Below are 13,282 nucleotides of genomic sequence, written 5' to 3'. Positions count from 1 at the left end.
ACAAATACAACGAGTAAAAATCAGCTTTTGAACTTTATTTTTATGTTTTTAAAAAGTGTTATTTCCCGTTCCAGTTTATTTATTATTTTAGTCTTAAGGGGGATAACATCAGACTATGAGGCACCGCCGTCATCTACTCTGCTTTAAACAATTTAATTATTCACTTACTTACTTACTAAAATGAAACTAAAACTGCATTAAAACAGACTTTTTACTTTTGACAATTTTGGCACTTTTAATTGAGAGCATTTTTAGCCACATACAAAAATCACACTTTCCACCAATAATAGTCGACTTATTAAATACTCGTTAGTTGTTTGGAGCAACAGAAGGAAAAAGGCAACCAAATTGTTAAGATTTTTCACTTGAAATCGCCTGTTTTTGCCCATTTCCTGTCAAAGAAATGATGTACGTTGATTCATTTTTCCTCATTTCGGTCGATGCGAGTCTGTTTTTGATCTTCTGCTCTCCCAATAACATCATCGCAGTCATAAATCTGCTCTTTTTTTAGTTGTTTTCCTCTCGTTTCCCTCGAGTCCGACTGTTGCACTCCCACGTTTGACCAACAGGCGGCAGCACAGGGTAAAAGAACGCACCGCAGTGGCATATGTGGCACAAATTAATGAAGCAGAATAATTGAATTGACTAAATGTACAGTTTAATTTTAAAAAAAAGTAAAAAATAAAAAGGGGCTACATCAGCCACAATAAATAAATAAATGGCTGTTTGTTGGAACTTATAATTTACATTTAACAAAAAGAATAAGCAACAACCTTGAACTTCCGGTGTAGAAATGTCAGTTTGCGTTTCGATCACGAGGGACTCAAAAAATATAGTTGCAGTGGTAAAATGTGTAATAAATATGTAGATAAAATGATGAAAAAAACCTTTTCTCTGAGTATTTGTCCAGTGAAACTTAAATATCAGGATTTTGCCTTCATCAAAAACGTGAAATGTCTGTCAAACTCTCATATTAAATACACAAAAAGCAGCAAAATAAAGTGAAACGTGTTTAAACCAGACTCTTTATGTGGTTTCACTTTGACAAAACCGTCTGGATTTTTAATAATTTGTCATTTTCTGAGGCTCATCCAAACTTTGCACTGTGTTTCCAATCGATTCTGCCTTGATCTTAGACTTTAGACTTGCTTTGTTTACACATTTTTAACAGGTTTATAGTAAATATCGTGACAGGACAAGTTATTATAAGGACAAAGCTGAACGTTTAAACCCTTGATCAATATAATAATAATAATAACTGTACAAAGTCAAAATGCGTTCTTTCCGCGCTGTTCTTGTTGTTTGTCCTGTAGCATCTCCTCAGGACGGCTGTTGCCATAGTGACAGAGACGTTACGTAACGCCGCGTTCAGGGACCTGCAGCTATTATTGGAATAGCTCCTCGCTTAAATGACTCGACATTACCGGCTGCCGTGGCAACACGATGATACACAAATACAAGGCTGGTGTGAAGTTTTCGGGGTCGTCAAGTGCCTTTTGTTGTACCGCGCGCAATTTTGACCGTTTTAGTCCCTTTAAAGGAGACGTATTACGCTTTTTTCCAAGAACGTAGCGTCAAACTATAACATAAATAGATCGTCATTTACATTTTGTTCATTTTAAACCGCAATATTGATCCAAAACGACTCGGTAACGTGTCCACTGACTTCTTGTTTAAACCCACAGAACTGATAAGTCCCGCCTCTTCACAGCGATAAGCCCCGCCTCTTCGTAGTGACGTTTCACCGCGACAACCGGAGGATCGTCCTTTAATCTTTCGAACTCTTCACGTGTCGCTCGGAGTCTTTGCTTTTCAGAACGACCACGGCGAGTGAAGGGATGTGGGCGGGGCTAGGGGGTAGGTGAGAACAGGACACGAGCCGCAGAAGCAGGACAAAACGGGATCAACAAAACACAACTTTGAGTGAAATAGCGATGAGGAAACGCCGTCGTAACGAGGTTATAAAGGTCGTTAAAGTTGATTTTGCAGAATACGTCTCCTTTAATGGGAAAACTTCGAAAATGATGTAATGTAAACACAATAAAAATAGATTTTGAATTAAAAAAAAAAAGAAATATCCAAGGGGATTTTGTAAATTTAGTATAATATTTTAAATTAAATTGTAATTATTTATTTTTTATTTATTTGTATGTATTTTTTATTATTATTATTATTTATTTTATTATTTTTTATTATACATTTTCCTATTTAAACAGGACAGTACAGCATGCAGCGGGGATGAGACTGGGACTGGACATCGCAGCAAACTAGCAGCACCATATTTTTTAAACTAGATTTTTGAGAAAAAAAAATTCTAAATAAAAAAATCTTAATTTTTTCTCGATTTTTGTCCCGTTACTTTTTTTGGCTCGTTTTATTCCTGGTTTAGCTCCGTTTTCTAGATGTTTGTTGTTGTTACTTGTAAATCTGGTTTTATGTTCCCAGTTTAGACTTGATCCTGGTTTAGAACAGATTATGAATAGGATCTGGTCATTAAAGCGCCCCCTACAGGTCGGTCGACTCATTGAACTGAAATGCACATAAATATATTTAGAATTTTGCTAAAAAATATTGAAAAATTCTCACAGAATAGCAATTTTTTTAGGTTTATAATTCCTCTTCCTGTTTGTAATTGATGACCTCACACTAGGAAATTACCCAGCAAACACTCTTCTAATGTTGGTCCTGGTTTAGTCCTGGTTTAGTCCTGGTTCAGTCCTGGTTCAGTCCTGGTTTAGACCTGGTTTAGACCTGGTTTAGTCCTGGTTTAGACCTGGTTTAGTCCAGGTTTAGACCTAGTTTAGTCCTGGTTTAAACCTGGTTTAGTCCTAGTTTAGTCCTAGTTTATACCTGGTTTAGTCCTGGTTTAGTCCTGGTTTAGACCTGGTTTAGTCCAGGTTTAGTCCTGGTTCAGTCCTGTTTTAGACCTGGTTTAGTCCTGGTTTATTCCTGGTTTAGTCCAGGTTTAGTCCTGGTTCAGTCCTGTTTTAGACCTGGTTCAGTCCTGGTTTAGACCTGGTTTAGTCCAGGTTTAGACCTGGTTTAGTCCTGGTTTAAACCTGGTTTAGTCCTAGTTTAGTCCTAGTTTATACCTGGTTTAGTCCTGGTTTAGTCCTGGTTTAGACCTGGTTTAGTCCAGGTTTAGTCCTGGTTCAGTCCTGTTTTAGACCTGGTTTAGTCCTGGTTTATTCCTGGTTTAGACCTGGTTTAGACCTGGTTCAGTCCTGGTTCAGACCTGGTTTAGTCCTGGTTTAGTCCTGGTTTAGTCCTGGTTCAGTCCTGGTTTAGACCTGGTTTAGTCCTGGTTTAGACCTGGTTTAGACCTGGTTCAGTCCTGGTTCAGACCTGGTTTAGTCCTGGTTTAGTCCTGGTTCAGTCCTGGTTCAGACCTGGTTTAGTCCTGGTTTAGTCCTGGTTCAGACCTGGTTTAGTCCTGGTTTAGACCTGGTTTAGACCTGGTTCAGTCCTGGTTCAGACCTGGTTTAGTCCTGGTTTAGTCCTGGTTCAGTCCTGGTTCAGACCTGGTTTAGTCCTGGTTCAGTCCTGGTTCAGTCCTGGTTCAGACCTGGTTTAGTCCTGGTTTAGTCCTGGTTTAGACCTGGTTTAGTCCTGGTTCAGTCCTGGTTTAGACCTGGTTTAGACCTGGTTTAGTCCTGGTTCAGTCGTGTTGAATGGACCCCTGGTTTACACGTGTCCTTTACCCGTTATTACCGCGCCGTGTCCCGGTAGTTCCCCTGGTCCGTGGCTCGCGTGGGGCGGGGTCTGGCGTGAGTCCCTCCCGCTCCTGAGTCATGATTCCCCCGCAGCAGCAGCAGCAGCAGCAGAAGCCGCGGCTCCGGCTCTAAAACCTCCCGCACACTCACGCAACAAAACGCAACCCCGGGACACGTAACCGCGCCACAGCCCCGCACCACGGCCCCGCATGCCGCCGTCGGGGCCGTGACCGGCCGGCCACTCTCGCGGGGGATGGTCGCGGAGATGTTCGACTCGTCGTGGAAGGTGCGGAGCATTTGGGATGGCGTGAGGCTGGAGGTGACGGAGGACCCCAGCCCGGTGGTGCTGCGGTGCTTCACGCACCTGGACCCGGACCTGCCGCTGCTGGAGGTGAGGGAGACACCGGGGGGAGAGAGTCACCGGGGGGAGAGAGTGACAGACACCGGGTGGAAGAGAGAGTGAGAGACACCGGGGGGCTGCGGCGCGCGGTCAGGCCCCGGGGAAGAGACGCGACCTCTGCGGCAAAGCGGAGCGCGGGACGTCGGGGAGGAGCCGCGCAGAAGTAGCGGTTTGCGAGCGGGGGAAAAGTGCTTTTGTGCAGATTGAAACGTTCTGTCGCGTTGGATCGTCCGGTTTTGGACGGTCCGGTGTCGGTGGTGGATGTTACGGTAAAACGGCGGTGTTTTTTAGAACTATAAATAGCGGAACCCCCGTGTTTTTAAAGCGTTATTGTCGCAGCTGCGGTCACTGGCAGCTGTAATAACCCGAGCGCCGGCCGCGCTAAACCAGCACAAAACACACGGGAATGTGGATAAAACTGCAACAATTTATCAACTTACAGGGACTAATCGACTATTATCAATAACTGTGGTCGTATTTTGATCGTGTTAATCGTTATCTGCACTGTACAGACTTTAAAACACATACAAAAACATAACACTTTTATTGTAAACAACATCTATAATACACTTTATTTTGTAATATCCTCTTTTTAGAAGCTTTGTCTGTCGCAACATGTCAGCGTTTTATTTGATTGATAATGCATTTTTAAAATCTCAGTGCACAATGCAAATTATAATTTGATATAATTTGATCTGGAAAAACATTTTGCTGATTAGTCGACTGCTACAATAGTTGTTAGTCGCAGTTACATTTGTAGCAATAATAATAAGCCACATTTTTGACAACATATCAGGCTTATCTACTGAGTCTGAGGTCATGGCTGAAGTGAAGACAAAACATAAACATGGATCGTGCAGATATTAAGTCGTAGTAGAAGTCAAATAAAAGATGGAAAACACAAGATTTCATGACATTTGTAAAACTATGACTTATTTTCATAAACCACGTGCAAGAAGCTGAATTTACCCTCTGAGGTCATCGATAGAAAAGGTCACGATCTGGACACTTTTGTGAGTGTTTAAAGGTCCATTTCAATCTAAAGGTCCATTTCAATCTGAAGTCTATTTCAATCTAAAGGTCTATTTAAATCTGAAGGACAATTTCAATCTGAAGGTCAATTTCAATCTGAAGTCTATTTCAATCTAAAGGTCTATTTAAATCTGAAGGACAATTTCAATCTGAAGGACAATTTCAATCTGAAGGTCAATTTCAATCTGAAGTCTATTTCAATCTGAAGTACCATTTCAATCTGAAGGTCAATTTCAATCTGTCCATTTCTATCTGAAGGTCAGTTTCAATCTAAAGGTCCATTTAAATCTGTCTATTACAATCTGAAGGTCCATTTCAATCTAAAGGTACTGAGCTGACTTTCCTAATGGGAAACGTCTCTGTTCAAATCTTCACCATCGAAACGTTTGAGCCATGGACCGTTCCCGGGCGAATGAGGGAGTTCACACACGAGTTTATAAAGATTAATTGTTGCGAGTTATTGTAGATCCTGCGACAAGTTGGCCACTGTCCAGGGTGTACCCCGCCTAAGGCCCGAAGTCACTGGGATAGGCTCCAGTCACCCGCGACCCCGAAAGGGAACAAGCGGTAGAAAATGGATGGATGGAGTTATTGTAGAAATGCTACTTTTTGTTGTTGTCGTCTTTACTACTATTAGTGTCTATTTCAGATTAACGTTTAATTGCGTTGTTTTGGCGCCGCTGAAAAGGAGCAAAGGATCATGGTCTATCGTTCCCTTTGCGTTTTTGCCCGCGCCGCGTTAGGACGTACGAGCTTGCGGTTGCATCCGTTTTAATGCAGGTGATGCTAACGTCGCGTTGGGAGGGACGGTCTGCTGCGATTGGTCGAATGAAGCGATGAAATTCAAGAAAGTTGAAGGTTACACCGTAAATACAACGTCAAACGGTCAAAGATGTTACAGTTTACGTCCGTTCTGTTCACCGCTACGTGGACCTAGCTTGTTGCTATCGGTTTATGCCAGGCACCTGGACGACACGACGCCGGCGGCCATTTTGGTTCTGGTCCTAACGTAAACAAATTGTAAACCGCTGAAACGTCAAAACGGTTCACATCTTCACCATCGTCCGGGATTTAAAGCGCAAACTTGGCCTTTTGTTGTAGCGAGTTGTGCTGTAAACGCTTATCAATTATTAGCATTCGGGATTAGCATTCGGGATTAGCACAGGTCAAACATAATGGACTTCTGACGACTGCAACACGGCCCGACAGTGTGTGAAACTTCCCGTGTGCATCGTAATAGAGCGGCACTCGACTTTAATTAAGTCTTTGTGATTTTGAGCTTTTAGTGCTCAAACGGTCGGACGTCTTTCCCGCTCAAAGCCCCGATATCTGCCCCGACTGTCCTGCGAGACGTTAGCTTCCGAAAATGAACACAATTCAACTTTCGGGCAGCATTTGTGAACTATATTTGCGTTTGTATGAAAAGTAAAAGTACGTAAACACTCTTCAATACGTCTTTGACCAGCTGCGGTTGAATTCTATTATTGATATGTGCAGTACGTTGGCATAAACCGGTTCTACGTCCAATAAGGGCCTTAAATACTGTATGTAAATAAAAGTAAAGAGCCAGACTAATAGAAAACAATGATATTTCAGATTTTATTAAACATTTTGCCATTTTTTTCCTCCAGTTTGACAATTTCTGTAAAGTTTATAATTGTACTTCCTGGTTGGACATGAGCACCGATATGACATAGAAGCAATTCCACAGCTGTTACCATAGCAACCAGACTGTAAACAACAGCCAAACGCCACATAAATGACACAACAGTTCTGATCTGACACAATAAGACCATAAAACACCTTTATTTAGTCCAACCATGGTTTAAACTGTCTCTGTGTCGCACACTGATGACATCACAGAGGGATTCGGCTCCACTTCCTGTCATTTTAAACTCTTAATTTTTCAAAATTTCTTCACAAACTGACACTCAACAGAAGTAAAACTATGATAAATATTTACCACAAGTTCTACACCACCAAACTAAGTCAGAATTAGAAGAACCTGAGATGGACTTTAACTTTTAGAGCTGCGTTTAACATCAAATCTGTGCATTTCATTGTCGCCGGGATCGGATCACGATTCCAGTTTCATTGCCATATCTCGTTGGCTGGCTCGTCCAATGCTTCCTCAAATCCACTAAAACAGTCGAGTAAAAACACAAGAAATCTACTCCCCCCCCGTCCGTAGTGAACCCTGAAAAGGCAAACGGGCGGTAAACTAGGATACGTTCTGTGGTAATAAATCCTCTTGGCTCGTACATTAAACGCACGTCGATGTCATTTAAACGGCTTATGTGGTGAAAAATGCTGAGTCGGGCTAAGCTCTTGATACTAGCGGCGGTTCATCAGACAGACAGACGGGCGCTGCGCTGCTCAGAGCTGCTCAGAGATACTGTTACACCATGACTCGCCATCTTTTTTTCATCTCAGTGTTACGAAGCGTACAGTACATGAAGTCCTGCCGTGTGTTTGAAGTAAACCTCATGTATTATTAATGGTATTGACGGCGGGACCAGCTGTGGGGGGTTGTCCCGGTATTAAAAGCCCGTTTCCTGCTCGGCGCTCGATGTCGGGCCCGGAGCCATTGGCGGTTTGAATGATTCTGGAGGTGAAATGGATTGGGAGGTTTAGTTTGGCCGGTTGCCGTGACGCGCGCTTGTTTTGGAAATGAATTGGCTGCAGTGATGGAAGAAGAGGTCGTTTTGTAAGTGAATGTACGGTTACAGGAGCAAAACAGAAAGTGTAAGTGTAGCACGTACAAAAATCTACTTAAGTAAAAGCATAAGTATTAAAAAATCTGCTTAAGTAAAGGTGTAAGCATAATTTTTTTTTACTAAAGTACAAGCGTATTAAAAAGCTACTTAAAGGTGGAATAGACGATTTTTTTTCAGCAAATTTTGTATCATATTTCCTCGTGGCGTGGATAAATCATTTGTCCTGCCACGTATCAATCATAAAACGCACCTACCGCTCACCTGCAGCCGCGTGCGGTTCGTCCTCACGCTTCCGCGTGTCTAAGCGCATGGATCTATCATAATATAGTTCCCTCAGTGTATGGGGCAAAATGAAGATGGAGAAAGACGGTTCGAGCTGACGCAGAAGTGGACAGAAATCGTCATAAGGCGCTGGTACAGCTGGCAGCCCGGTGTAAACGCTCTCTCTTCTTTCTCACACTTATTGTGCTTTATCTCCTATATTTTGTAAATATAGTTAGTATATTTTTTCTATTTTACTGTACGATAGGGACACGCGCTGGAATAGTTTTTTAATTCAACTGTTTTTGACCTTTCGGCTGGATTTGAGCGTTTTTCGTTACGTTCGTTGTGTTGTTGTGACGTGAGCTAGCTCCGAGCGAGCCCACCAGCCCCCCCCCCCCCCCCCCCCCCCCCCCCCCCCGCGCCCTCCGGCCGCGCTAAAGTACGGCGTGTCGTCGGTACACGTTTATATACACGTTTATATGAAAGAGGAACTTCACGAACGATCGGGACACGCACTGGAATCGCTTTAAATTAACTTGTTTTGACTTTATTCGGCTGGATTGAGTGTTTTCGTCGTGTCGTTGCGATGTGTCTTGGCTCTGAGTCCCCCGGCTCCGGCCCCGCCCCCCGGCTCCGGCCCCGGAGGAACTCATGAAACTGCGGAGAACAGTCGTCTTACCGGAGATCGTCACGTTATCCCGTCGCAATACTGACCTAACCTAATACTGATGTGCAATTCTGTCATATGTGCAATTACTGTGAAATTCATGTGCAATCTATGTGCTGTCGTGACACATATTCATGTGCAATTACTGTCGGGATCACATGCAATGGTATTTATTTATTTATTTGTCTATGGGAGTTTTTATTTATTTATAGGAGATCTTCTACTGAAAGTGTTTTTCAGACTTCCTATAAGTGATCTGTTCTTCTGTATCTACCTCTGTATCTACCTGCGTTGCACCAATGAAATTTCCCCATGTGGGACAATAAAGGAATATCTTATCTTATCTTGTCTTATCTTATCTTATCTTAGATGCGATGCGCTCCGTTGCGCTAATAAACAAACAGATGTGTGTATTGTATCAGTCCACAAGGGGGAGTGGCATGTACACGGGGGAGTGGCATGTACACGGGGGAGTGGCATGTGCACGGGGAGTGGCATGTACACGGGGGAGTGGCATGTGCACGGGGGAGTGGCATGTACACGGGGGAGTGGCATGTGCACGGGGGAGTGGCATGTACACGGGGGAGTGGCATGTACACGGGGGAGTGGCATGAGCACGGGGGAGTGGCATGTACACGGGGGAGTGGCATGTACACGGGGGAGTGGCATGTACACGGGGGAGTGGCATGAGCACGGGGGAGTGGCATGTACACGGGGGAGTGGCATGTGCACGGGGGAGTGGCATGTACACGGGGGAGTGGCATGTGCACGGGGGAGTGGCATGTACACGGGGGAGTGGCATGTGCACGGGGGAGTGGCATGTACACGGGGGAGTGGCATGTACACGGGGGAGTGGCATGTGCACTTCCGCCTGCATTCTCAAATCGCCCTTAAGTACAAGCATAAGTATTAAAAAATCTACTTAAGTATAAGCATGATTATTAAAAATCTACTTAAGCACAAGCATAAGTATTAAAAAATCTACTTAAGTATAAGCATGATTATTAAAAAATCTACTTGAGTAAAGTTGTACGCAGTACATTGTTTTACTAAAGTACAAGCGTAAGTATAGCACATACAAAAATCTACGTAAATACAAGTTTTGAAGTGTATTGTACTTCCAAGAGTAAAAAGTAAACCATCAAAATCACCACTTTTACACAGTTTAACATTAGAATCAATTCCCTCATTTTTCTGGTGAATTTTCAAATGAAAAGTAAAAGTAAAATGCACAGTTCTCTAAAATACAGTACTTTTACTTTTGTTTCTTTCCATCACTGAGGCCGTCATTATTTGTTGACGTTAGCTAACGAATCGTGTAATATAATGTGCAGAAAAGAGGCGTTTAAGCTCATGTCTGTTTGTGATGTTTCAGTTAATCGATCATTGTGATTATTCACTCCCGATATAATCAAAACGACAACAAAAATTGTAATGTTGACAAATTAAGAAGCAAATTATGTCTTTTTACTTCAAACTATTGTTCAAAAAACTACAATCAAATGTTAAGTACTTTTTAATCTGTCTGTCTTTGTCCCTTTTAACTTTATTTTGTCATTCAGTTCAGTTTTGAGGAAAAGTAACGTGTTGAAAAAAAATTTAATTAAGGAAACGTAAACAATTTCACTGTTTTTCGATCATGTTTTCTGTAATAGTGAATCATTGTTAAAGCGTCTTGTTTGTTCTCACAACACTCGTAGCGCTAACATTTGCAAATGCTTCAATTTGACGGGTTTCTTAGCAGTTAGCGTTCAGAATTAAAAGATATGCTAAGTTACTTTTGCCTAAATTGCACAACTGCATCTTCTTTTGGTTCATACGATGTTGTGATGGAAGAGCCCAGGATGAGGTGACACTTCTGCACATTTATGACTGCATTTTTACACATATTTTACGTGAAGATATTCATTTTTTTGGTCAATATTACCCACCGCTAATAATCAAAATGGCGGTGACGACAAATGAATCACGTGACTGAAACCCATGGATAAATAATGACATGCCGAGCTCCACAACGACGTCATTCACAAAAAACGCCCTTGTTGAAGTGGCCGAGCCAACGAGATTTACTACAACTACTAAAACGACTTAAATCACGTCTAAGCCACTACTCCGTCCCGCTCCTGCCACTACCGCTTCTTCTTCAACTCGGGATTAGCTTTTTCTCCCAAAATAACCCCGGACAGAGAAGCACACCAGCAGCGCTCGCAGCTAAATCCATGCCAAGCGTCTTTGTTTTACTCCATTAAAGTCCAATATGCTAATCCGCGCGCCGCTTGCGTTATCGGATCGCGCACAACGAGCCGCTCTCTCGTAATCGAACCCACGGCGACGCGCTCGCCGTCCGCTCGCTGAGGAGAGAAGCAGGACTTTGGGGAGCCGGATTACCTCGCATTAGGTAATTGTGTTTTGACCAGGGGATTACGCGGCGCTACGGCAACGGGACACTCGGCGCATTCAAAGGCCAATGAGCGCTTCATTCGCGGTCGCATGGGATGCTTTTGTGACCGGCGAACGGATTAGTTTGTACGTGTTCTCATGCGCCACCCAAAATGAGACGTTTTGCCTACGTTCTTGATGGTGTTTATGTGATCTGTGTGTTTGGTGAAAGGCTTGTTCATATGAGAAGTGTTGAAGCGCTAAAGTCTTGATCGACAAAAGAAGGATTTACGCCTTCGCTCAATGTTTTGTAATAACGTGATGAAGTGTGGACGATGCATCGAGATTTAGACAATATCGTGAATGTTGTTTTATTAGATTGCAAAATTTGACACTCGAGTAGAGTTTTTATCGTAAAAAATGCTTCTGCAATTTCTGCACTTTTGTGATTCATTGTATAGACATTTCACTTTTGTCTGGTAATTAAACCTCAACTAATACATTTATAGTCACGTTTCAACGCATTTCTGCTAAAAGACGGCAGCATCTTTCAATCCAAAATGTCCAAAAAAAATTAACTATTTCAACAACGATACACTTTATTTCTAAGCGTTTTCTATCTAGAAGTCTCCAGTTTGAGTCGACCTTTTTATCAGGTCCAGAATATATTTTAAAATGTTCAGTAAAAATAACTTTGACTTTCAAACGTTTGACAATTACGTTCCTTTCAAATCGTGATTTTGATTCAATTGCAACTCAAGAATTCATCACTAATAAATAATAATAACTATTTTTAAAAATGTATTTTTCTTTTTTTTAATATACTTATACACCTGCACACCATGCACACACATACACAAAAAAATATATATGTGTATGTACATACATGTATAATGAATGGATCATTAGTCTGTTTCCTGAGGAAGGTAGTGGGAGGAGTTGGGAGGTAGTGGGAGGAGTTGGGAGGTAGTGGGAGGAGTTGGGAGATAGTGGGAGGAGTTGGGACACCATTGGTATTTTTGATTTGACACGATGTCGTTTTGTACACTATAATGGTAAAAAGGAAAATCCAACAAAAATTATATCACAAAAAAAGAATTCATCACAAAAATGTCCATTCAATTGTCCAGTAAAAGGTCTGTTCTTCCTCCACAGTTCCAAACTTAAAATGATGAGTTTATTACAACAACAGCGCGTGGTCAATATTGTTGTCTGGACTTTGTGCTGACTAAACAGATTTGTCGGGATCTTTGTCAGTTTTTTGGACGATTAAAACCTCGTCAATTCAGGGGACAAAAAAATCAACCAAGCACCTTTGTCCATCCAATAATGACACAAACGTCAGTCGCATCCTCAGATCAAAGCTTCTCGTCATAGTTTGTCAGTCCCTGTTATAATGTCACCACTTTTCCAACGCCGCGGCGTTGACCTCTTTGTGTCAGCGAGCGTAGAATCTGATCCGTCCATTGAAGCCACTGCCCCGGGTTTGTCTGGGAGTTTCCCCAATGGTCTACTTTTTAGATCGAGGCCGGGGGCAGGGGACAACAGGAGAATGACGGTACAGTCAATATAAGGCTATATAAGGTCACGATATCCATAACGATGCGATGGGTCAGGTCTAAGGATAGTTGGATTGCCTTTCGCGGTCAGTCGTTCTCGGTTAACCGGCTGCGTCATAAGTCGGTATAATTACAAACGACAGCAGTTCACGTCGCCAAACATGAGAAACGAGCGAGGGTTTCTCAGGGGAGTTTGTCTTCGGGGGGTTCGATGTCGGCAAACGTTGCGTATGTATTTTCGGACGCTTCAAACGCCCCGAAAACACGTATTCAACCATCACAGGGACTTACACGAAGACGTTTAATGAGGTGAAAATGTTACTCAATCCTGCTTTAATGTCACGTTGCAAAGTCTCTAACATGAGCCGCTTAGCTCGCAAAGGTAAAAGATCGATAGTTTTCCATCTGAGGCAAAAAAAACGCATCCGTTTTCTGCACCAACAGGAAATCTGTGTTAAATAAACCACGTAATAGTAATATTAGTTCATAAATGCTGCAGTGTCACCCGGTTTGCCCAGTTTTTATGGGATAAATCACCAGTTTTGGACGTC

General features: G+C 42.5%; 1 protein-coding gene across 4 annotated transcripts in view; it reads left to right on the top strand.

The window, feature by feature from the left end:
* The window catches only part of LOC140346616 (ral guanine nucleotide dissociation stimulator-like), an 80,177-nt gene that overhangs the window by 27,587 nt on the left and 39,308 nt on the right, over window positions 1-13,282 (top strand). For 2 of the 4 annotated variants that reach the window (XM_072432760.1, XM_072432759.1), the window contains exon 1: window positions 3,891-4,104. The exons of the other annotated variants lie outside the window; for them this stretch is intronic. In XM_072432760.1, coding sequence (XP_072288861.1) covers window positions 3,967-4,104 — 138 coding nt within the window. In that variant the 5' untranslated portion in view covers window positions 3,891-3,966. Of the gene's footprint in view, window positions 1-3,890; window positions 4,105-13,282 lie in introns of those variants that run through there. 4 annotated transcript variants of the gene reach the window in all.

The sequence above is a fragment of the Eucyclogobius newberryi genome, unplaced genomic scaffold (assembly GCF_026437365.1).
Source record: "Eucyclogobius newberryi isolate DKJ021-1_F unplaced genomic scaffold, fEucNew1.0.hap1 SCAF_6, whole genome shotgun sequence".
In the NCBI taxonomy this organism is placed as follows: Eukaryota; Metazoa; Chordata; class Actinopteri; order Gobiiformes; family Gobiidae; genus Eucyclogobius; species Eucyclogobius newberryi.
The sequence above is the reverse complement of the archived record's forward strand: the minus strand, read 5'-3'. Positions and strand labels throughout refer to the sequence as shown.